Below are 25360 nucleotides of genomic sequence, written 5' to 3'. Positions count from 1 at the left end.
GCTGGCTCTGGGGCGTGCTCAGTGTTGGATTCGGAGTGCGAATTTCGGTGGCGGGCTCTTGCTAGTGCTTGGAAGTGCTCCCCCGCGGGGGAGCAAGCGAGTGTGCCAGGTGCAGGTGACGGGCTGCCCGGGGCAGGTAAAGGCCAGCGGGACCGTTCCGTCCCGGTGCCTTCCGTGTTGTAGCAGTCCCCGGGCGTGTCCGATACTGGAGCTCGTCTCCTAATGCCGAAACTGCGGCCGTGGAAGGGAACGGCAGGGCCTTTCCTTGAGGGAGGAAACACCCGCCCTGACTGTTATTGCCGCCTGCGATCATTACGCGGCGCGGGGTAAAAGGCCAGCAAGACCTTTCTGTTCTGGAAGCCGGCATGGACACGGGCCAGCACGGCCCCGCTCGGGGAGCCCCGCACGGGGAGGGGCCGCTCCCTCCGCACGGCCCAGAGTCTCGACGGCGAGAGCCGAGCTGCCCTTCCCTCTCTCCTCCCCTCCTCTCCATGGTGATGCCGCTCTTCCATCCCTCCCTCCCCTGCTCTCCCCGCCCCTCGGGCCCGACGGCCATCTTGGCCGGGTGGCGGCGGCGCGAGCACGTTGCGCGCGCGGCACCGCGCGCGGGATCACCGGGCGCCGCTTCCTCCCTCCCTCCCACCCACCCCTCCCGCCGCGGCGCGAGGGCGCCGCGCGCGCTCCCACCCCCCGTCACCGCTTCCGCTCCCCCCGCCCGGCTCCCGGTGAGTAACTCCGGCAGGGAATTCCCACCTGCCCGCACCCTAGGGAAGGGGTCCCCCCTCCCCCCTGCCGTGCCGCCGGCTCGGCCGCCGCCGCCCGGCTCGGCCTGGGCGGCGGCCTCGCCCCCATCCACCGCGGGAGAGAGGGGTCGGCTCGCCCGCGCCCCGCCCGGGCGTCGGCGCCGGAGGCTCCCGGGAATCGCGGCTCGCTGGCGGCGTGGGCACGGCCCGGGCCGGCACCGCTCGCACACGCGGCGCGTCATCCCCGCTGCCTCCTCGGGTTTTGTGCCAGCCGGGGGCAGGGAGCGCCGTCCCCGCTGCTGCTCCCAGCCGCGGGAATGGCCTCCCTGGGGATGCCGTGAGGGCTCCGGAAAAGGGAACGCCGGCATTTTCCTCCCGGGAAAGCGGGGGACTTCCTTCTCTGGCGGGGAGTGGGGAGTGGAAAGCCGTGTTTTTCCAGATTTTGGGAGAGGCCGGTACCCACGTGGGGCGGTGAGGAGATCGAGGCCTCTCGTGGGTGCCACAAGGTGGAAAGGGTAGGGCTGGTTTTTACAAGGTATGTGTAAAAACTAAAGAAAAGCATGGCAGGGCTTTTCTCAAGGACCACGATGGTGTTTCCTCTGTGGAATGCACTTGGCCATTTCACCTGCAAGTTCCTGTGACAGTTTTCACATCCTAATTTAAGTTTCCCTGCTGTGGTTTCCTAAACTCCAGTGCTAAGCAAGTGGTCGAGAAATACTCCTTGTGGTAGATTGCTAATTTATGGGTTTTATTCTCATGCATTTCACTTAATGTTAAAAGGGAATGTTAAACATTGAGTGATAATTAATAGTGTTCAGCACAAGCTAAACACACCCACTCGTTGTGCAGCGTCAGTATATTTGACCATATGCTTTCATGTTAACGTTGAATTTTCATATTCATGTCGTATCCTATGAGTAACAATGATTTAATAGAGTAGGTAGATTTGGGACGTGTCTAAACTTCTTTTTTTACATTGTCTCAGATTCAAAAACAAGCGTCAAAACCTTAAGCGTAGACTAGTTCTTAATTCTTAATAAACTTTGTTTGTTCTTGTACCATTTACTGTTGTTTCTGCTTTGACACTTAGCAGAGAAGCGATCTCCCATATGCAATTGGGAAAATCTGGTTTGTCTTTCATTTAAATGTTCTTTGGGCATTCTGGTTCTTAACTTTCTTGTTCTTGTTACGGAGTGACTGTATGTAATCCAGCAGCAGTGGACTTGAGAGGTGATTCTTGAGGTTAGTTGTTTTCAAAGGAAACTGGAAATGCTGCTTATCCTCACTCCTTTTCACAGCATTTATCTTTGAGGTCCTGATGGAATGTAATTTTTTAAAATGTTCACTGTTCTTGTGCAGAGTAACTAAAGTATGGCACAATTCTGAGCTCAGACCTTGCCTCTACATCTTTTCGTTGAACAGTCTTTGCTCCCGTTTCAGTCTTAATTTACTTTTTTTTTTAATGTTTATTTGTTTAAGTTTAATAATTCAGTGCAGTTACAAATCCTTCTTGGTCATAATTACCTTGCCTTAGTAAATTTTAATTTAGCTGCCTGTGAAAGAAATGAATATTATTAATATAAGTGCATTACACTTGTTCTACAGACTGTACGTTTCTGTTGCCTTTTGTGACAGATAGCAAGGCCTGCATATGTGCTGCTTTTTTTTTTTTTTTAATCTGGTGTGTCAGAGTGTGCAGCAGCTGTGCCAGACAGTCTAAGAATGCTGACTTAGAGTACTTGTGATAGCATGTTTTATGTCTTATTTTTAGACATGTTTTACTTTTTGTATTAAATTACTTAATGGGCAGCTTTTGGCTTCAATAAATGATACTGTCAAGGTTTATAGAATGTTTTCTTTTGCCAGCAGTTTTTATTCATTCTCTCACTCTTTCACCTGTGTGGTCAGTCCATCATCCTGGGAAGCTTTTCTGCTGTCACTCCATCATCATTCACTAATTCAAAACAGTGCTTTACTCTTGTAGTTAGTAACAAATTAATATTTTCACGCTGGTTTTTATTCTGTTCTTGATTTGAAAAGGAGAAATGCAGTCATGAACTTAAATGCTTCTGAGTACCAGTTTCTCCTGTCCCATAAGTGCTGAGTGCCCTGAACAGTTCCTGGTGTGCTGAGCTGTAGCACTGCTGACCTGTGTAGTGCCTTGAGAGTTCTGCTGTCTGCACCTTGGAATCAGCCCATCCTATTCATTATGTCAACTTAAATGCCACCCAACTGACTGCACATAAGTATGTAACTTGAGTTCAATCTGGGTTTGGACAGTTTATTTTGCTTCTAAGTAGAAATTACTGGGTTTCTCTTGTGGACAGTTGTCATTGTAGACATCAGCACAGTCCTGGAAATATTGCAGGAGTGACAGAAGTCACAAATATTATTTTTTTGAAAAAAGTTGAAGAGCACTATAGAGTTTTGGATAAACTGACCCTTCCGTTGTTTAGATGGGAGCAGGGAGGCAGGAGTGTGTGTCTCCATGCTGCTTCATTAGTTCTTTTCACCTCCACTGAGTACTTAATAAATGTGGATAAATAAAGGTGTACATACTTACTTCTAAACTATTCACCACAGATGGCCGTTTTCCCATGTAAGTGAGTTAGAATTAAAAACCCCCCAAACTTAAGCTGTTTTGTTACTTACCAACCAGGGGTTGATTCATTGCTGAGTGTAAGCTTTAGTGGGATTATCCCACCTAAACTGGGTGGGAAAGCTTGCTGAGAAAGGTGGCAAGAACTGATTGTTTCACACCGTGTTTCCCTTGGTGTTTTAGAGCAGCCCCCATCCCACTCTTCTGCTTTGGAGCTTTAGGTTAAACACCATCTGGAGCAGTGGGTGACTGAGGGGAGGGGTTGTCTGGGCTGCTATCGGCACCGCTCAGGCAGGAGCCTCGAGCAGAGTTTGGGGGGCTGGGGCAGGTTTGTCCTGTGGATGTTGCTTTGGTAACTCACAGAACTAGTTTCCTGCTCCTTAGAGCCCAGGGGAGCCCTGCCTGGAAGATACAGTGGGGTCTGTCTGCTCAGGCCTTGTTGGAGAAAAGGCTGATCCAGATCAGGCACTTCCTTTGGGAAACCAGTGAGTGATTCACCCCCAAATACTCTGTGCACTGTAAACTACAGGATTTCAATGAAAAGCACTGGGATCTCTTCCCAAAGAATGTATCTTTATTTGAAGTACTGACAAAATCCGGTATCTGTCCCCAAGAAAATTACCCTGACTCAAACATCTTTGTAGTCTTTAAAATAAGGCTTTCAGTTTTTTGTTTTCTTGTCTATTAAAGTGAGAACTGCAAACCCATTAGTCCATGCCTGTTGGCCTGGTCTAGGGATGTAATTTCAATGTTCAGCCCTACTTTGTCAGTCTGGCCTGACAGTGCAGAACTGTTGAATCACTTTTTAATTTTTATTGATAGTCATTTTAAATCATCAACTATGTTGATAGGACTTTCTGGCTTAGGAAATTTAAAGTATTAAAGAAAAAAAATGAAATATTGAAAGTAGAAGCTGCCACAGTAAGGTTGGCAGCATAACTAATAGTTATGTTCATTTGTATCTGATGAAGAATTACCTTTTGGCATTAGTTTAAAAATAATTTGGAAATTAAAAAGAGGAATAAGACTACCCCTTTTAAAAGGAACCGATTAAAATATTTGTAACTATGGTAGTAGTGGATTTAAAGACACAATAACATCTGCTTTTCTGACCTTTGCTCCTTGTTAGATGTCAGTCTCTTCCTTTCTTTTATACTGCATTAGTATCTATAATTCCACAACTGAAATTTAGGAAAGGATGAAGTTTACCATGGTAAACTTCAGGTGCCATACACCTGTTTTTTTCTTGCTTCCTTCAGGAGTTTGAAAGTCACAACCTTTCTTCATATAATTGTATGTAGTAAATATAAACTACTGCAGGATGCTTTAGTTTGGTGAAGCAAAGAACTGGGCATCCAACAGAAAATACTTCCTTTAATAAAAACTATTGGAATCCTTTTCTTGGATGAAACTGCACCTTTGCACTGTGTGGAAACCTGAAGTATTTCAGGACTCCTTTCCAGTTATGTCATTGAACTACTGATACATATTGCACTGAGATGATTTTGAATTGGCATCATCTGTAGGGCTGTCATCCCTTTATTTAGTGGTGGTGAAATGGAAGTGCTTTGTACTTTATTTGTGGCCTTTCTTTTGACCTAAAAAAATGTGTTTGTCATTTGTAATATCTCATAATCTTCCAAGAGCCTCATAATTCAGTTGTCTTTTATTTCAGAGCAGGGGTGAATGGAGGGAGTTGTCCTTAGGTGTGTGTTGCTCAAAGGAAGATAAAATTATTGTTGTTATTTTCAATATTATGAGTGAATATAGTCAAGGAAATATAAATCTACTTTAAAACACATTCCACCTTTTTTTATCTATCAAGATTTAAAATTCTCTGTCCTTCCCTTCCTGTGCTGCAGCTGTTTAGTACAAAGTGCTCTACACTCCCAGTACAATCCAGTGCTTGTCAGTGTACATTACAAACAGCTAAGCAAGGAAAGAGACTGTCACAGAGAGGAATACGAGTCTTAATTTCACTTGTCTGCATGCATTTATTTGTGATTTCAGGAACATTTAATTGTCTAGTACTCCACAGAATTATAGAATTTTTTAGGTTAGAAAAGTCCGACTGTTAACCCAGCACTGCCCCTTAGCCTGTGTCCTCGAGTGCCACATCTATACTTTTAAATACCTCCAAGGATGGTGGCTCCATCACTTCCCTCAGCTGCCCCTTCCAATGCTTGATAACCCCTTTCTTGAAGGAATTTCTCCTAATATCCAATCTAAACTTCTTCTGGTGCGACCTGAGGCCGTTTCCTCTGGTCCTGTCATTTGTTACCCGGAAGAAGAGGCCGACCCCCATCTTGCCACAACCTCCTTTCAGGTGGCTGTGAAGAACAATAAGGTCTGCCCTGAGCCTCCTTTTCTCCAGGCTAAAGAACTCCTTCAGCTTTTTCTCGTAGGACTTGTGCTCCAGACCCTTCCCCAGCTCTGTTGCCCTTCTCTGGACTTGCTCCAGCACCTCAATGTCTTTCTTGAACTGAGGGGCCCAGAACTGGACGCGTCACCTGAGGTGTGGCCTCACCAGTACAATCCCTACCCTGCTGGCCACACTATTGCTGATCCAGGCCAGCATGCCATTGGCCTTTTTGGCCACCTGGGCACACACTGGCTCATGTTCAGCCACTATCAACCAGCACCCCCAGGTCTTTTTGTGCTGGGCCACTTCCCAGCTACTCTTCCCCAGCTTGTAGTGCTGCAGGGGGTTGTTGTGGCCCAAGGGAGGACCTGGCACTTTGCCTTAGTGCTCATCATACCATTGGCCTTGGCCCATTGATCCAGCCTGTGGAGCCTTCCTGCCTTCTTCATAAAGAATCTGGCTTATTTTTATTGAAATCTATTGTTAGGCATTGATGCCATATTAGGAAATGCATAAAGTAACCATAGTTATTCAAATAGTAATGAAGCTCAAGATCAGTCAAACATCATCATGTATGTCTGTTCACATTGCCTGGTTTACTTTTTTATATGAAACTACAAGTCTTCCCTTTTTAAAAATGGTTTAAATTTTAGAGTGTTTTAATCCTTTAATACAGACTATTGAGATAGAGTTGGTAAATGTATGTATAACCATATGCTTGGAGTAATAGTTGCAGTCACAATTTGACTTTAACAGATACTGTAGTGTGAACGAGGGTGCTTTACACAAGGCAGGTTGTGAAGCTGAAGTTTGCAGTAGTATAGGTTCTGTTCTTACATGCTTTCCTTGAAAACAAATCCATTTTGAGATATAATCACATTTTTATTTTTACACTGGAGAAATAGTAGTGGGATGGACAGCTGATGTTAAAGACTTGTTGCAATTATTTGCACGTCAGTACTCTTACTGCTTGTGTCTGAGACTTTGCCGTGTTAGCCATGTTGCTTAAAAGAGAAATCAAATGATTTTGCCTTTTTCATCTCTGAATTCTGCTAGTAATAACTTCAGATGTGTATGTTCTCTGTGCTGTCAGTAACATGGTCTCTTCTGGGTTTTTTCTTTTTTTTTTCCCTTAGGATCTGGAAGACTCCCTCTACTCCTTCTCATAATTGGTGTATGTGTTTAACCCTAAATTGTGCATTATGGCAGACAAATTAACAAGAATTGCTATAGTCAACCATGACAAGTGTAAGCCAAAGAAATGTCGTCAGGAATGCAAGAAGAGTTGTCCTGTGGTTCGAATGGGTAAGAGGAACAATTCAACAAAGTATTTAAGCAATTGGAGAAGTTTTAAATCCAGTTCTAATAAAATGAATGATTTTTTTATAGTTGCCAGTTTTTTGTGTATCGTTCAAGGTTTTGTTTCATAAAGCCTTTAGAAACTTCACTGAAAGCATGAACAATCCTAGTAATAATGGCATTTTTCAAGCCTTTGAAAGATCTGAAGCTTCAGTGAATGTTCATCAGTTATGTGCTCCTCTGTGAAATTTAATAGTACTGGCAAGAATTGTGATTCACCAGAAACTTGAATGACCTTATCTTATTTCTTTTTCACCAGGAAAACTTTGCATAGAAGTCACATCACAGAGCAAAATAGCATGGATCTCAGAAACACTTTGTATTGGTTGTGGTATTTGCATCAAGGTAAAAGGGCTGCATTTTCCTTATTTTGCTATTATATTTAGTAATGCATACTGTAACTTGAAAAAAAGCAGTTTTCTGGACTAATCAGACTTAGTTAACTGTCACTCTTTGTAGAAAGCGAAGAACTGTGTCAGTTTGGTGAACTGGTTGGGTTGCAGGGTGTGGGTTGTAACATTGTTTTTTGTGGCTTTGTTTTTGATTGACTTTGTTTGGGTTGGTTTGTTTGTGTCTGTAGCAGGAGAAAGATGGGGTTTGTGAAAGATATGGAGAATATATGCAGCGTGCCTTACTTGTAGACTGACGGTCTAAATTGCTAACTACTTAATTTGAAAAATGTGATACAGAATTTTTTTGGCAATTTGACCCTGTTAATGAAATTTGATAGAAGTTCATTTAAAAATATAAGTGCACAGCTGGGTGCAGTAGAGGACATGGTCTTTTGTTAATAAATTGTTTGTGGACTAGTAATCTATAATTTATTTCAATTACAGAAATGTCCTTTTGGAGCCTTGTCAATTGTTAACTTACCTAGCAACCTGGAGAAAGAAACAACACATAGATATTGTGCCAATGCCTTCAAACTTCACAGGTATTTTGTTTTTCAAATCATTATAAAAGAGACAAAAAACTTCATGTTTTTGACAGTCTAAACATAGTGCATATCAAAGTGTTCTTGGTTCTTACCTTGGTAGCTTCCTTTTGGAATGTTAATTTTATGTTTTTCTTATTAAAAAGTATTATACTGAAATAAATGTCAGTGTTCATTTGACAGGGCCCTTGTTTAAAAAGCAGACTGTCCTTAAATATTTCTTATGAACTTCTGTTATTAAGGAACGTTGATTTAGTTTGAATTATACGTTGGCATTAAACGAAGTAGGCTGAAATAATCAGAAGGTCTGAAAATGTGTTATAACATTTACTTGACCAGCAACTGTTGGTGTCTGATGGCCTTAATATAATCCAGAGTTATCTGTGCTGTGTGCAGGTTGCCTATCCCTCGTCCAGGTGAAGTACTGGGATTGGTTGGAACCAATGGTATTGGAAAATCAACTGCCTTGAAAATTTTAGCTGGAAAACAGAAGCCAAATCTTGGAAAATATGATGTATGTATCAGCAGTAAAATAGAGTTGGCAATGTAGATAGCTGTGTTTATATTTTTTTGACTGAATTTTTGTATCTGTGGACACAACAGAATTTGTGAGGACGTCAGCACTTTCCTTATTATCAGGCAGTGACTTACTCCAGAGAAAATTGCCAAATTTTATTGCATTTATCAGTCTAATCCTTTTCCTTTGGATTAGCTATATCAAGATAGCTAATAAGTGTAGTTACACTAATCCATGTTGTCATTTCCCCCATGCAGTAGGTTCAGTTCAGTAGCTTCTTAACTTTTTAAAATTTTGAAAAGGCTGGTCACACCTGGAAAATAATATCTAAACTTTGTTTTTGCAATTTTATGAGATTTTTTTTTTCCTTAATGGAAACTTTGCAGAAGCAATTTAACAGCTTTTATCCAGGTTTGTTTTTGGGGTTTTGTGGGGTTTTTGGTTTGTTTGTTTTTTAATGGTATAAGTAAACACAGGCTTTAATTTTGTCACAGGATCCTCCTGACTGGCAAGAAATTTTGACTTATTTCCGAGGATCTGAATTACAAAATTATTTTACCAAGATCCTGGAAGATGACCTGAAAGCTATCATTAAACCTCAATATGTGGACCAGATTCCTAAAGCTGCAAAGGTGAGAAGTTTCACGAGGTAATAGAAGGCTGGGAGCCTCTTCTGTGGTACTTCTCGGGTGTTTAAAGGTTTCATTTAGCAGCATAATTCAGTATAAAAATCCAGTATTCTCAGAAATTTTATTTTTTTATTATGCAGGGAACAGTGGGATCAATTCTGGATAGGAAGGATGAAACTAAAACACAAACCGTTGTATGTCAGCAGCTTGGTAAGTAATTTTGTGAAGTCACATTTCAAAGCCTTGGAGAAATTCGTATTTACTGGTAAAATAAAGTTACTATAATGTCATGGAAGATGTAAATTATACCAATTTCAAAAAAGAGAAAAAAGTAAAGGTACTTTAAAGCCTAGGGCATGCTGTAAGCTATCTGAACCCACACAAATAATACTTTCTAGTGGAAAGGCAATCTAATTGATATATGCTAGTTAACAGGATCTAATGCAGTTTCTTTTTCGTGGTAGAAAGTGCTTGTTTTTAAACCTGGAAAAATGCCCCTTACCATCTGCTGCTCTTATTTGCTTACAACTGTGGCAAAATGTTAGCTAGCATCCCCTCTGGGGAGAACCACAGCATATAGAAAATGTTACCCTAATACACCCCCTTGCCCCTAAAGCCCACACATATCTGATTTCAATGGGAGTAACACTGACTTCTGAGCTCAATACAATTAATAAGAATATCTGTGTAGTCCTACCCTGGTAATTTTTTGTAGGTGTTTTGAATTTAATTGTTACTAAATTAGGTGTTGCTAAATTAACAACAGGATTCTCTTTGGTGGATCTGGGTAGTAGAGGTGGGGCTGCATTGTGCCACCAAGAGCGTGGGCTTTGAGTCCCACTTTATTATATATACATAATATACTTATATATATTTACAATATATTCTTGAATTTTTTTGATCATTAAGCTGACTAGAAAATACTGGCTTCACCCATTTGCTGTAATGTTTGAGGGACTTGATTTTCCTGAAAATCAGAACTCTTCAGCCAAGTCTGACCAAAAAAACCTTTTAAAACTGGTATAGTTTCTTTTTAGGGCTAGAAATCTTTACCAAATACAGGGTGAAAAAAGCAATACAAATGGAATCCTTCTGCAGGATAAGAAGCAGCCATACAGATAATTCTGCAGAGAAGCCACAACTTGCTTGAACTCACTAAGAGCATTATGATACTGTATAAACTGAATGTTTATTCTACCTCTTGGTTTTTTTTCCTCTGTGTAGGATGTCTGCTGTGTTTATACACGTTTCTGTAGCTAATAAAAATATGGTTTGTTGTGTTGGTTATAACTTCTAAACCACTTATTTGCAGACTTAACCCATCTGAAAGAAAGAAATGTTGAGGACCTTTCAGGAGGAGAACTTCAGAGATTTGCTTGTGCAGTTGTTTGCATTCAGAAGGCTGATATGTATGTTTAATTTACTTCTGTTACACATTGCTTCTAATAATCTGTCTCAGAGTCTGGTCCTCTAATTTACTTTTATTGTTAAAAATAATACTTTTTTAAAAAATATTGAAAAATACTTAATTATTAATATTTTTAAGTTGTTTTTTTTTTAAATACTTTTGCCAACTCATCAGCCGAGATCCATATTTAGTCCAGATATATATTCTCTGAGTTTTGTGTGCTTAAATTCATCTGACTGGAAATAGCTGATTTCAGAAGTCAGTGTTAAATTTCAGCATCACAACTTCATAACCTCTCCCTCATCCCCCATAAATGTTTCCTGTTTGATGGCATACCTCACTTAGCCTCTCTGGATAAGGAAGGTACGGATGCTTCTCCACCTCTGGGAACTTGTGTCCCTCTTCTGCTGTCTTGCAACCAGGAAATTACTGTCTAGTCTGTGCTGTTTCCTGACTCATTGGGACCAGGAAAGCAAGATCAGAAGAGTTACAGGGGGTTTTTTTCTTTGAATTTTTTGGTTTTGTTTTATTTGGGCTGCTCTTTTTTTGTTTGGCTGGGGTTTTTTTTGGTTGCTGTGGGTTTCAAGTGGGTTTTATTGTTTATTTTGGTTTACTCTTCTGGAAGATGTCCTTCTTCCAGTCTTCTAAAGTATTTTTCCACTTTTCAGTTCATGTTAAATTTAAGATGACTCAGAATGAGTACATGGGATTCCTGACTGCTGATTTTTTTGTAACTTTTGATAACTTTGTCAGAGCTTGTGGCAAAGTAATACTTAAACTGTTTTAACACTTCCCTGTGACAGTCTACAGAGATTCAAGGCAGGTGTACATAATTCTCATGTTTTGTCTCCCTTTCTCAGTACAGATAATTTTTAATTTCCATTTACTTAATGGTTGAAATGTTGTGTTTGAATATGCAGAAAACTTGCATTCACTAAGACTTGATTCTTTCTTTTGGGACTAGCTTCATGTTTGATGAACCTTCCAGCTACCTGGATGTCAAGCAGCGCTTGAAGGCTGCCATTACTATTCGATCTCTAATTAACCCTGACAGGTAAATACAAGCTTTAAATGTTTTGCTAGACTGTAATAATATGTGGCTGCTTACAGAGGGAAGAAATATCCAGTCCCATCACCCCAGAAGTGCTGACTTCTCAGAATGGTACACTAACAGATCTATTTAGTTTAAAGAAAAGAAACCTATTAAATAAAAATCACGTTGATAGCTTTTGTTTATGCAAGGCTAGAGTAAGAAAGAAAGAAAAAATGTTTTGCACTGAAGTAAAAAAGCATCTCTCTGGCTCTGTTTTTCAGGTACATTATTGTCGTGGAGCATGATCTGAGTGTGTTAGATTATCTCTCTGACTTCATCTGCTGCCTGTATGGTGTGCCAAGTGCTTATGGTGTTGTTACTATGCCTTTCAGCGTAAGAGAAGGTAATTTTTGCCATATTTCTCTTTTTAAACATACCCCAAAAAGATACCAAAATGCCAGTTGTCTCTTATGCAACCATATCTTTTTCCTGTTACAGTTCAGCAACAAACAAACTACTGCAGAATTTGTGTTACATGATCCTAAATTTATAACTCAACCCAGAAATCTTAATTATGAAATGCCCTTTTTCTCTTGCTACGGACATAATTTTAATACTTGCAGGTGTTTTGTAAACAGTGGAGTTACACAAAAGACCTTTTAAATAGTAGAGAAAGGCAGGAGAGAGTTTGCACAGTACAGAAGTACGTGGTGTTCAACTGAATTGTCCACACTTGTAGCACTGAGACTCAGTAGTAACTGGTTTTATGAGAATAGGTCCAACAGCACTGGTTTGTTTAAACCCCCCACACATCACAAACAGTGGGTTTTCAGGAAGAGCTTCTACAGCCCATTCTGTAATTCAGTAAGATTTTTCTTCATTCAATTTGCATAACGTACACACTTTAAAAGAGGAAGTCTTGTTGCTTCTTTTAGCATGCCATTTAAAATCCAGCATTCTCCTTACCTGATAAGAATTTACAGTCAGGAATTGCAATTCATCTTGTCTTACTTTTTGTAGGCCTTTGTTAATGATCTTTTTCCCTCCTGTCATAGGCATAAACATTTTCCTAGATGGCTATGTTCCAACAGAAAACCTAAGGTTTCGAGATGCATCTCTGGTATTTAAAGTGGCTGAGACAGCTAATGAAGAAGAGGTTAAAAAGATGTGTATGTACAAATACCCAGGAATGAAAAAAAAGATGGGAGAATTTGAACTATCCATAGTAGCTGGAGAATTCACAGATTCTGAAATTATGGTGATGTTAGGGGAAAATGGTAAGTGCAGTTATGCTGGAAGCTACTTTTCCAGCCCTAAATATGCTCCTAAAGTCCTTTTTCACTTTGGGAGCCAGGCTTCAAAATTATTGGGTTTGAGTCAGGTTGAACTGCTTGTTTCCTAGTGAAGATTTCACATCACGAGTTTGCTCTCTAACAGCAAGAATGTGAAGTTACTGAGTGGTAAGGATGCCACTGTGTTTGTCTGTTAGCCCATTGTAAGAACTGAGATTGCAGGACAATGCCTGACCTGGTGAGCTCAGCTACAAGTCTAGACTATGGTAGTTCTAAGATGTCTCTTCCATTTGAAAAAGCAAGTAGTAGCAGGTGCTGCTTGCTGCATGTAGGAATATAGGAATTCTCAAAGCAGCCTAATTTTAAAATATACTCATTAAGCCTTTTTTTTTATCAGTGACTTAATTGTTGGAGGTCTAAGTTACTAAAAAGTGATTAATCTGTAACTTGCATTTTATTTTAGGAACTGGCAAAACGACCTTTATCCGAATGCTTGCAGGAAGACTTACACCTGATGAAGGAGGTAATAATGTGTCTTACCTTAGCTGAAACCTATTTGAAGATACTGGAAAAGCTCTTGTTTACACTATAAATTTTGTGGTTTTACAGGTGAGGTCCCAGTTCTAAATGTCAGCTACAAACCACAGAAAATCAGCCCTAAATCTACAGTACGTTTCAACCTTATTTATTAAGTATTGTGTTTGCTACAAAAAGCATGTTTGTAGTACATATGTAGCATTTTTTTATACCTGGAACAAAATATTAATTCTGTTTCTCCTTGTTTTCTTGTGGTGCATAAAACTGAGTGGCAGCATTTTTGTTTTGATAGGGAAGTGTCCGTCAGCTACTGCACGAGAAGATCAGAGATGCCTATACACACCCCCAGTTTGTAACTGATGTAATGAAACCTCTCCAGATAGAAAACATCATTGACCAGGAGGTATCAATTGCCTGAAACAACATCCTAACTTGTCTTTAACTCTTGACCTGTACCTGAAGTAAATATGGCCTTGTTCCCCTCGCACCGATAGGTTCAAACACTGTCTGGGGGTGAGTTGCAGCGTGTGGCATTAGCTCTTTGTCTGGGTAAACCTGCAGATGTGTACCTAATTGATGAGCCCTCGGCATATTTGGACTCTGAACAACGTCTGATGGCTGCCAGAGTCATTAAACGGTAAAGTACACGTGGTGGGGAAGGGAACTGAGATTGGCAGGAGTTTTGCAATAAGCTTACATTAACCTCTCTTCTTTTTTTTTTTTTTTTTTCCTATTTCAGTTTCATTCTCCATGCTAAAAAAACAGCTTTTGTGGTAGAACATGATTTTATCATGGCTACATATCTTGCTGATCGTGTAATTGTGTTTGATGGCATTCCTTCCAAGAACACGCTGGCAAACAGGTAAGTTTGGATTAGTAAGCAAGATCATCATCAAAAATACAGAGAAACATCCTTGCCTATGGAAACTTAAGCTGCATTTAAAGTGATCCAAGAGGGTTGTAGGAGGGTTGTAGCTTTTGTTTTGAATCATGGAAAAGAAAATCGGATTGACCCTCACTTATAGGCTGCCTGGACCCAGAGTTGAGGGTTTGGTTGGGTTCTCAAACTAGGCCCCGAGACCTAGACCAGCTCCTGGCTTGAACTAGCCTTAAGCAACTGCACAACGGCTAAATTATGACCAGAGGAGAACAAATAAGTGGCATTGATTGCAAGGAATGAAAAAAAGTAGCAGTTGTAAACTTTGCTTAGGAAAATAACTTTGAGATGGATTAACAGAAAGCAGTGTGCTAAGGTTAACTGTATGCAAATCTTGTGCAAGTCTCGACAGCAACATGCAAGGTACACTTACCCGAGTTTTACTCTTTATCAGAGTAAAAGAGTACTTTTGATATGTCTGCTTTTGTTCTTGTAAAGAATTACAGGCTTTTTGAAGAGCATCCTTATTAGAAACCAGGCTTTTAGAACAGTATAATTTGGAAGTACTTAGCACAAGACTGGTGAAGTAAACATGTTAGCCTACAATGTATTTACAACCCACTGCTACCCTGGCTTTGATGGTATTCCTTGGAAAAAAGCGTGTTTGAATATAAAAATCACAAGCATGTAACTGTTCCTCAGCATCAGTGTATGTTATGATCTTTGTCATATTTTGCTTCTGGTGCAGCTTGGGGTTTTTTCCTTTGAATGTTAATTAGTGTGCAAGCACACACACGTGGGTACAAAATAAAAAGGGTGCAAAAGGTCACCAGCCAAAGACCTGTAGTGCCATTGTGAGATACTGCTGAAAGATGAGAGTAGTATCTGAGACAGCATTTGACTAAAACTGTAGCACCTCCTGGTATGTCAGATAGACCTCACAATTGACATTTCCAGTCCTCAGTGAGCTCAGAGTGGAGATAAAGCTTCCTGTAACTGTATAGTATAAAACTCTGAAAATGTAGCTGAAACGTTCTTCTTTTTTAACAGTCCACAGACTCTTTTGGCTGGAATGAATAAATTTTTATCTCAGCTTGAAATCACTTTTAGAAGAGACCCCAACAATTACAGACCAAGAATAAACAAACTCAATTCCATCAAGGTAAGAGAGAAGCACCTTTACAGTAAAGGAGCCATGACTGTTTAATATGAAACCAGATTTTAAAATAAGGAGCAAAATAAAGACTGACCTGGTAGTTTTACTGTGCTGGAAAGCAACACATGAAACTACTAAGAGTAATAAGGAAAGTAGAAAGGAGTTTAGTAAGTGTCTTTTATTTTAGCTATGCTCAAGTCTGCCAAAGACTACTTCAAGTAATAGTGATCTTTTTTTCTCTTCCTAAGGATGTGGAACAAAAGAAGAGTGGAAACTACTTCTTCCTGGATGACTAAATATTGAATCTGAGCATCTTTGTAACTGGCATATAGACATGCATATTGGAATCTAAACAGTTGTGGATGAGATGGCTCAAATCAGGTTTTAGAACACTTAATCTTTTGGAGCTTAAAATCTCTTGCTGCGTTTAACATCCGAGACCAGTAGCAGTATATACATCCTAGTCCAAGTAAAACTGCCACTTTCTATACTTTGGTGACACAACCCTGTATTTTCAGTGTAATAATTTCAAAATAGACCACCTTGAAATTGTGCAAATGGGTCTCCTGATTTTTCAGAATTTAAGGGAGGTTTTCAATTCAATATATCCTACTCATGTACCAAGTACTGACTGAACTTCCTCATTTTAAAAAAATCTGTTTTATGTATAAGAGGGAAGCTTACCAAGAATGTCAAGCTACAAGAGCAACTCCTCTTTTAAAAAGATTGAATCTCTCTGGATGAGGGTTTCATAAATAAATATCCACCTAACTTACTCTTCTGTGACACTGCAGCATTTCTTGAATTACTATTTCAGACCTGTGTATATTTATATGACATCACACACTCCCCTTTTCTCATACTGTAGCACACACAAAAGATGCAGTAAAAAAAAAATGTAACAGCAGGTAGCTACATCTTTTTTTAATCCACTGTCCCTGTGCATCTACTCTCAGACCTAGTTACAGGAAAATAATCAGTTAAATAATCTTAAAGAAACATTGACATCCTTTCAATCTTTCCAACTCATTCTTCAGTGACATCTTTCCATGGAGAGATGAAGTTTGTATAAGGCTAAGATGCAGGAATTACTTTTTCCTGAAGTACAAGCTTTGATCCTTACTATAGACAAAAGTGAAGGTAAATAAAAAATAGCTTGTCAAAAACTTTTTTCCATATAAATCAAGGTCCTTCAGGGAGCCAGAAGGGAAATTTAAAGGTTCCTACTTAAGTTTTGCAGACTTGTAAAAATAACTTTCAGCTGTACATCTTGAAGGATGTTTTCCATTCAGCAGTTCTCTGGTCTGCCTTCATTGATTAGGATGTGAAAAACATTATGGGAGAAAACATGGCTTTGTTCCTTATTTACATTTTTGCCTCACAAGTTACAGAAAGGAGTGGTTTGTCCTTTATTTTTATTTAGAGTAGCAAGGCAGGACACAGGCCCAGCTGAAATACTCTGTCACTTTTTAGAAGTGAATTCTAAAAGCACATCCCTACCAGTTACTGCCATTCCTCTCTTCACCATTGTTTCCTCCTGAACAAGTTTCTGTAGCAAGTGTTACTGCCTTCAGTCTTGCAAACAAGGCTTGTTGTGATTAACTGCTTGTTGTAGTACAGCATGATTATTTCAGTGACTGCTGGACAAATCTGGGATACTCTGGAGTTAAAAATTTACCAGTAAACACGACAAGCAGCCCCCTTTAAGTTTCTGAAAGTAGCTGAGGTAAACAGAGAACCACAACTGTTAAATCCCTCAGTGCTTGCTTAGTTCTCAACCTGAAAAACTGAAGATTGCCTCTTTTGAAATCCTGAATACATTTCTGAATGAAAAGGTATTTAGATTAAAAAAAGAAAAACCAAATGCCTTCAGCAGGACCCCTACCACCACAAATAAAAAGTAGAAATCTAGCGTACACCCTCTTTTTGTTTGCAGCTTGCGAGGTGCTGCTGTCTAAAGTGGCTCTATCAAAACAACACTGTTCATTTAACATCGTTGCAACAGGTTAAAGAATGTAAATATAATTTAGAAAGAAAGTGAAAAGACAAACATTTATTTTTATTAGGGGTTTATACACAGCATGCATCTGAAAACAAACTCTTCACCATGTAACTATCACTCTGGTTTCCTCACCAAGGGTGCACAATCTCAGACACGAAGGAAGGGGTACCATCACTTACACTACTGTATACAGAGATATAAAAATATACACAACAGTTAAATTTTACAGAGCAACGGAGCTGAGTGAATACTGTGCACACTGCACTCTCCAGGTTTGGACAGCTGAACATCCAAACGGCAAAGGCAACAGGAACACTGCGGAGATCGTAACCGGGGTCAGAAGAAACAGCATCAGAACTCTGACACAGTGTAAAAATATAAGGCAGAAGCCACTTTCTTCTGAATTGTAGGGAAGAGCAGAGCACACAGAGACTCCCCCTCTTGCTTTTAAAAGTAGTTCCAGCAAGGAGCTGTACATGCAAAACATCAACAGTGCAACAACAAAGGAATACTGAACAGTAGCTCAATCGTACAAACTTAAAAAAACGTAACACGTACTTTATGCATCTCCTCACAAAATATCTAGGATTTGTCAGTGCATTAGTGTTAAAGTGGCATTAAAAAAACTTCTGCTATTATAACAGATGCAGAATTATTTTGGAAATGCATAGCATCTACATTTTTATTGTCTTTGTAATTATTCAGTTGGCATAGGCACCGTTCTAGTCACACCAGCATTAAGAAGAACTCGTGGTGGAAACAGCCATTCTTATCAGTTCATACACAGGTATTTCTTGACTGCTCGTCTTGATTTTGATTTCACCAAATAAATGCTTTTTAAAATTCAAAAATATACCCTATGATTATGAAAAGAACTATATACAACATACCTAAGACACAGGGTTAGCTGGCTGCCATACGTGTAACACACAAGAGAAACATTCAAGTTTGACAGATATTTTTTCTTTTTGAGATGAAAGGCCTTTGGGTTGGAAGCATATCAGAGACAACAGTGCAGTAGGCTGAGAATTCCTTTAGCTCAGTTCAGAACTAAGGCATTGTATGATAAAATATACATTTATATTTGGTGCAATGTTATTGTCAATTTTAGAATCTAGATCATGTCAAATGCTATAATTTGTCACTCTAGTAAACGTACATATCCATCTTCTATCACAAACGCAAACCTTTGTGGGGAAAAAAATTACCAAAACACTAAACCTATATTGGTTTTTTTCTAATTTGACATTGAGGAAAAACTGCTAAGCCAAACAAACTCTAAAATCCCCCCAAAAACCCTATGCTAGGACTTCACATCCTCCTAGTCTTTATTTGCCAAAAGTTAAACGTATCCTTGAACTTCACTAAGAAGAAATTAAGATTTTAAACTGCTACTTCAAATTACATTTTGCATTTCAGATTTTTCAATTATCCACTCACTCTATGCTTGCTGCCCCCTCTGATTATCTCCCAGTGCTGCCCTTCTCCTGTCGTTCCGGTACGGCTGCCCTCTGAAGTTTCGCTGATACTGGTAGCCATCGTCTCTGCTTCTGCCAGGTGGTCCTTTCCAGGCCTCCTCATTTCTTTGGAACTGGTATCCTCCCCTGCTGGAATAACCCCTGTCCAGTCTAGGCCTTCTGCCTCCTCCGTAAGTCTGGTTATAGAACTGCTTGGATCTACCACTCCTCAGCATGTCGGAAACTTCGCTCTCATCCTCGGAACTCTCTTCCCTCGTTCTCTGGGCCCTGCTTTCCATCTGTAGACTACCAGCACCCTTGGAATCCCTACCTTTACCAGTCTTCTCCTTGCGGCTGGCAATGCTGGTTTTCAGTTCGTTTTTCGGAGGCTCTGCCAGTGGTGACTGAGAGCTGGGCGCTGCCGGCTGCCTCTCCGTGCCCGGAGCCTGCGGAGCCTGCGGAGCACGGTGCTGCTGCCCAGCTGGTTTCTGCTTGGGAGCAGCCGCAGGACAAGTCTGCTCCAGCTGAGGTGCCCTGGCTGAAGTGTCTTTTGGGGCACTGCACTGGCTGCCTGCACCAGCCACAGGGAACGGGACGGTGTTGGAGCCGCTGCTCCTGTTGTTCTTCAGGAGCTGCTCTGCACAGTTCACCCCCGGCACCGGAGCGCTGCTTTCTTTGCCCACGTACATGCTGGCAGAGGTGCCAGCTGCTGCCTCTTTGTCCTCAGGTGACATGACAACACTGGGTCTCCCTACCGAATTTTCAATGAAACCCTGAACTGGGTACCCATACCAAAAGTGAGGAAAGAAAGGAGGTGCTATTGGAACAGCTCCTAGAAAGTGATTGTGTCCAAAGGGTGGCTGCGGGAACATATTTTTCCCTCTCAGGGACTCCTCGTAGTTTGCATGAAGAGCTTGCGCTGGATTCTCCGCTTCTACGCAGACCTGTCCTTGGCTTTCTGACACCTGAGCTGTGGGTATAATCAGAGGCAGTGATGGAGATCTGCTGTCAACCTGTGGAATTTGGCCGTTGGATCTGGCCTCGCTCTGAACACCAAAGTGCCGGTTGGGTCGCGCAGCTTCGCTGTCGTTCTGAGCCGGCGGAGCCTCCTGGAACCAGGGGTTGTGCGGATACACAGGGAGGGACACGTTGGGGTACATTCTAACAGCAGCTAAATAGGCCTGGTGCAGGGGGTACAAGTAAGAGTGGGGTGCCCACATGGGACAACTGTATGCCTGCAAGACAGTAGGGGGAAAAAAATTTAAAAAAAAAAAAAAAAATCAATTATTCGGTCTTTTAAATGTTCAGACAGACATAAAAGCACATTTACCATTTTGAACCGGTTAATTATAGGAAATAAAAGATAATTTTATTTACAGTGCCCTCAGTTCTAAATCCTAGGACTCTAGGATGGTGTTCTTATTTTTTGATTCCTTCCAAATGCAGTTGAAATGGACAACAGTTATGACCAGTAAGAAAACTTAAGTAACAATTTTTATATAATTAAACACAGTGCTATGAAGTCAAGCTTTAGCTATGGGTTTGAAGACAAACATTTTAAATTCATTTTCCAGAATCACCTCTATTAATTGGCAATTCATTCTACCAGTCTGCTTTGGAAATTTTAAAGGGATAATAATCAAAACAAGAAGAAGCTATACCATACACATCTTTTCACTGAAAAAAAAAAAAACCTACACTGAGACCCAAAGTTAGATTATTTCCCTGAGGACTATTTTTAGATTGAAATCCATATATATCCACAGGTCACCTTTCTTCGAAGCCCTCCCAAAAATTTGGGATATAGGTTTCATTAGAATATCCAGTGCACTTTTCCAGCTAGTGGTGTGAGTCACCAGTGGGCACAAAGCCCTTTCAGCAGCAACCTCTCCTGTGCTGGTAGGGAACACGAGCCATGCTGACAACACTGATGTGTCTGTCCCCTTCCCTTTTCTCTAATTCCATGTTAATGAACCAGCATCTGTAGAAACAATCCCTGGAGCAAACTACCCTGAAAAGCCTACCCAGACCTGCCCTCCATGGGAATAGTCCATTCCCTCTGAATATGCAGCTGGAAGGGTGTGGATAACAGCAGGGCAGGAACTGGGACCACACCAGCAGACAGAGAAATGCAGAAACCCAGTTCCTGGGTCTGCTGTACCGTGTGACACCAGCAGAGGAGCACAGCCACTAGATCGTGGTCCTGGGGCCAGCAGATGGTGCTGGAGCACCAGAACGACAGACTAGATCCCAGATAATCCAAAGTACCAGTAAGGAGAGTCCCAAACATATGTCAGCTTATGAAACACATGCTGTTTAAATACTTTGCAGTGACACTTGCTAATCAATGACTTATGGATTTCCAGTTTAGCAAAGAGACTTGTATTAGGCACAGTTACCAAATTTACATGGTAAACTGTGCTGAACCTTTCCTCTTTCCATGCTCACACACCAAGGAATTACTGCTATGGGTAAAGTCATGTGGAATAAACCCAAGAGCTCTCAGCACCTTGCTCAAAATTGTTTGCCTGACAGAAGGAGTAAGAAGGCAAAAAAGGAACATTTTTATGTGTAGAAAGGAGAAACTAAACAAACAACTAGTCCTTGCCAAGTAATGGAAAATGCTGATTGTTTGGATGAGCCTCTTCCCCAGCCACACACAGATTTGCATCACATTTACACATCAACTGCTGTTATAATTACTGAAAGGGTTAAAAGTAAAATACTGTTATCATCAACCTGAGCAGAAAGGACAGACATGCAGGTTATTTAAGGGAGTGTCCCCAGGGAAAGATCTTGGGATCTGTACTGCAGTGGCTTTGCCAGTACACAGCCATGGTTGAAGGGCATTTTCTCTTTCTCTATACCCTGCATCCGAAAGAGTGGATCTTCACACTCAATTTATCTGTGATTTTGTAAAGCACATTCTGCTGACTGTACAGCCACAGCTGGGAGCCAATAGCTCTCACTATTGTTCAGATAAAGTTGATTTCTATTGACTTGAACTGCACTGTGGACCACTGGAATCCCAGTTAACAGAAGAGAAAATAAAGTATTTCAAATTTAAAGATGGATTTGAAATGTAGAGCCTGCAGCAACCAAATCTCTGCACTCAAAGTCCTACCAAGCATTTACAAACAATTTTTATGGTATTACAAACAAAAAAACATAATGAAGTTTGAAGAGTTACCTTCACGCCAAGATTGAAGAAAAATCTAAGAATATTCTTATCTAGAAAGAAAAAAAAAGCCAGAAAAAAAATTTATTAAGACCTAAAATATTTCATCTGATACAAAAATTAGTCCCTCCCTGAAGCTCCATTTCAGTAGCAAACACTGGTATTAAGTTGCTGCTTGTATGTCTTTCATTGATTCATTGGGGGTTTTTTTTGCCACAGTTCAGATATTTAGAACGCAACAGCAATTTAAATTTCAGTTTTAAGAGTCTGTGGAACTGAACCTCTATTTTACAAAGAAAAAGTTCAGTAAACAAACCACCATGCAGTCAGACATGAGATGTTCTTTATGGGCATCTTGCATTTGTAGTATGCCAAAACCTGTGTTTTAGAAACACTCAACAGCTTCCAAGCTTTTTAATTAAATGAGCAAACCTGTCACTGTATCAGGAAGCAGTTCTCCAAAGCTAATTCTTTACACTCAGAAAACCTCAAGTTACAGTGGGTCAAGCTAAGAACCACAAAATGATCATATCAGATTTCCAGATGTGACCACTTCAAACAGTCAGGATGCTGGCAGTGTGAACTGAAGAGCTACAGCTCTATTCAATATCCCCTCCCACATCTCAAACCACAGAGTGACAACAGTTAGATCTGCTGACAAGGACTGACAACGGGACCAAAACAAGCTGTCTCTATCTACATTTTAAGAAAAGAAAACCTATTAGGAAAAATGGTATAAACCCCAGACCTTCTCACCTTTAGGTAAGTCTTCCCCAGTATTGCACAGGGAGTAAGAGGGTGCAACGGCTCTTTCTCCCTTCTCACTTAAAGGGAATCCGGGATAGAGCGGATCCTGGTAAGGATTCAGAGTCTGAGGCAAAGGCATTAAAGGCTGGTTAACTGCTTGTAGCCACACAGGAACTCCAGCAACTGAAGCAGATGTTACCTGAGCCTGTGATACAATAGAGTCAGGTCCCGCTGCTGGTCCTGGCATCAACGAAGAAGCAGGTATTTGGGATGGAATACCTACAGAGGGGAAAAAAACCCAACATATATACATATAGATACACTTAGATATAAAAAATATATAAATGCATCAATACATATATAATCACAAGCCAAAATGACAGCAGAAAAGGAAGCTTCCAAACGCAGAGAATAGTTCTCCGAAAGAATGAAACACGTAAGCCAAGCTTTCCAGAAATGGCTAAACTGTTCCCATATTTATTTTTAAAATTACAAATGCCAGAAGGGAGTAGGAAGGGGGAAAATGGGGGAACTGAAATTCTGATGTGAATTCTTGAAGTTCTCATTCTGACTAGTCATTTACAGTCTGAAATTCAGTTAACTCTAAATCTGAGCTCAGTTTACTGGGCTGTGCATCTTCTGTCACAGACACAGTTATGTATGACAGGATTACTACTGTATCATGTGAACAAAGTATGCTGATCTGAAAGGTAGTCCTGGTACAGAAACACAGCAGTGTGAGAGAAAACACAGCTCCTGATCTAATGGGCAATACTGAATCTAAGCCAATTCCAGACACCAAAAGATATGCAGAGCACAAAAAAAAAAAAAAACAACATTATACTGGCTTTGCAGCTCAGGTCCAACTGGATCTCATTAGTTCCAGACATACAAGCCCCAAGCTGAGTCCTTAGTCTTATTACATATGACACAGAGTACAAAAACATGTATCAAGTTTCAACATGCTGACAATGTGCTCTACCTTAAGCAGATCCTCAAAACTCAATGCTATCCCACTTAGAGGAAAAACAGAGAATTGAGTACACATCCCTCTTCCACCTTCAGGCTGGGAGTGAAGCAAACTGTACATGCAGGCTATCAAAGACTTAACAGAACTCTCACTAGCTTTCAGCAGTGAGAAGCTATATTCCTGTGAATGACTGCCTTTGGAATGTGAATTTATATGAGGCAGTGTCTCCTGGAGATATCTTCAATTTAGTAAGGCAGTTAAAGTATTCTTCAGGGTTAGTAGTTTCTGATTTATGTTAATATTCCTTCAAACCTGCTGGTCCATAGGTCGTTGGCTCACTTGGCCAAGCTGGCACGATGGCTGGTACAGAAGGCACTGCTGGAGGTAAATGCACCTCAGAGAAGACTGGTGAGGGTGTTGGAGTTACGCTCGGTACGCATTCCGTCAGGTTCTATAAAAACAAAGAAATCACATTAAATTATTCTGAAAGCACACCACTGTTGGTGACCCCCGGTGTGCCTGACCTCTACCAAAACTGATGACTCAGTATTATCCAGACTACCACCATCACCACAGCAAAGTATTAACTTGTGATGTGTCAAAAGAGACCTGAGATCCCGAGCTCTACCCAGAACATGCCCATCCCACAGGCAGCCATGGGTGCTTTAACCACCCCCACAAGCATTACATTCAAGTATCTCCCACCCAAAAGAAAAGCCACCCTCACAAACCATTACCAATAACCTTGGAGAAACCTGAAAAGGCAAAAGCAAAGAATTTAAAGCAAAAAGCACAGTTTACTTGGTAGAAAGACCTGAAATAACCCCTCTCTCAGAAGAGAATAGATATACTTTTACTTTTCTAGCACGGGTTGTCCTTTTACATTCTTTATGTTGGACATAACAGATTCCTAACTGTAAATACGAAATTTTAGCATTATCACCATAGAAATGACTAGGTAATTAAAAGCCAGTATTGCTATACATACGTGGCTGTGATGAAGCTCCCCTTTGTCTGAAGTCTCCTGACTGGAAAACTTTGAAATCAAACAAACATTTCTTACTTGCTCAGCAAGCATCGAAGAATCTGTTTTTACTTGTTCCAAAGGAGACGAAGCTTTTGGATAGCTCTCATCTTGACTATTCTTCTAAAGCAAAGTTAGAAACAACAGACACAGCTAGTCTAACAGTAAGATTAACTTTACAAAGAGTTATGCAAAAATAGTAAACCACACTCCATACAAAAGTGGGCTAAGCACCCAATCACTATTATACTAGTGTAACATTTTGCTCATTGAAAGGACAGCAAAGGTTAAAAGCCAACAAGGGGCCATAAATCTTCACTGAACTTCAGAGCTCATGGTCTGTTAGCACAGTAGCTATTAGCAAACATCAAATCTTCTATGGTCCCATTATACTGAAAGTACAGACTGTACTAAGCAATTACAAATTCAGATTCTTAAGTTCTCTCGATAGCCCAGATTTGAGAACTCAGATTGCAGAGAAAGACTATAATTATGGGTTACAGGGGCTGAGGAAAGCTGACAGAAATACAAGCCTC

The 25360-nt window shown here is 40.6% G+C and overlaps 2 protein-coding genes across 7 annotated transcripts in view; one reads left to right on the top strand and one right to left on the bottom strand.

The window, feature by feature from the left end:
* ABCE1 (ATP binding cassette subfamily E member 1) lies at nt 1-16222 on the top strand. Of its 3 annotated transcripts, none has more exons than XM_032687057.1 (18): nt 1-136; nt 6841-7009; nt 7323-7408; nt 7900-7997; nt 8394-8511; nt 9009-9146; nt 9284-9353; nt 10456-10552; nt 11516-11605; nt 11866-11987; nt 12640-12861; nt 13340-13399; nt 13486-13544; nt 13706-13816; nt 13908-14050; nt 14153-14275; nt 15341-15452; nt 15695-16222. In XM_032687057.1, the coding sequence occupies exons 2-18, from the start codon at nt 6907-6909 to the stop codon at nt 15740-15742; spliced, it is 1800 nt and encodes a 599-aa protein (XP_032542948.1). In that variant the 5' UTR covers nt 1-136; nt 6841-6906; the 3' UTR covers nt 15743-16222. The 3 variants fall into 3 exon arrangements, with proteins under 3 accessions (XP_032542948.1, XP_032542946.1, XP_032542949.1); XM_032687055.1 differs by lacking the exon at nt 1-136 and adding an exon at nt 557-725; XM_032687058.1 differs by lacking the exon at nt 1-136 and having other exon boundaries at nt 6835-7009.
* Nucleotides 16223-17484: 1262 nt separating this feature from the next.
* Nucleotides 17485-25360, bottom strand: part of OTUD4 (OTU deubiquitinase 4) — a 28154-nt gene continuing 20278 nt past the window's right edge. Inside the window, exons 17-22 of one of the 4 annotated variants that reach the window (XM_032687053.1) lie at nt 24789-24947; nt 24113-24251; nt 23030-23109; nt 22840-22954; nt 22096-22136; nt 17485-20140 (exon numbers count right to left, since the gene is read on the bottom strand). In XM_032687053.1, the coding sequence (XP_032542944.1) occupies nt 18890-20140; nt 22096-22136; nt 22840-22954; nt 23030-23109; nt 24113-24251; nt 24789-24947 (1785 nt within the window). In that variant the 3' untranslated portion in view covers nt 17485-18889. Of the gene's footprint in view, nt 20141-22095; nt 22137-22839; nt 23110-24112; nt 24252-24788; nt 24948-25360 lie in introns of all 4 variants that reach the window. The other 3 variants (XM_032687051.1, XM_032687054.1, XM_032687052.1) reach the window with 3 other exon arrangements.

Source organism: Chiroxiphia lanceolata, chromosome 4, assembly GCF_009829145.1.
Source record: "Chiroxiphia lanceolata isolate bChiLan1 chromosome 4, bChiLan1.pri, whole genome shotgun sequence".
NCBI lineage: Eukaryota > Metazoa > Chordata > Aves > Passeriformes > Pipridae > Chiroxiphia > Chiroxiphia lanceolata.
This window is presented reverse-complemented; position numbering and strand designations above follow the sequence as displayed.

Excerpts from the sequence above, each read along its gene's own strand:
- ABCE1 (XM_032687057.1), top strand. The coding sequence starts at position 6,907 with ATGGCAGACAAATTAACAAGAATTGCTATAGTCAACCATGACAAGTGT. Across the intron at positions 7,010-7,322 it reads TTGTCCTGTGGTTCGAATGG|GAAAACTTTGCATAGAAGTC; the intron begins GTAAGAGGAACA and ends CTTTTTCACCAG. Across the intron at positions 15,453-15,694 it reads ACAAACTCAATTCCATCAAG|GATGTGGAACAAAAGAAGAG; the intron begins GTAAGAGAGAAG and ends TCTCTTCCTAAG.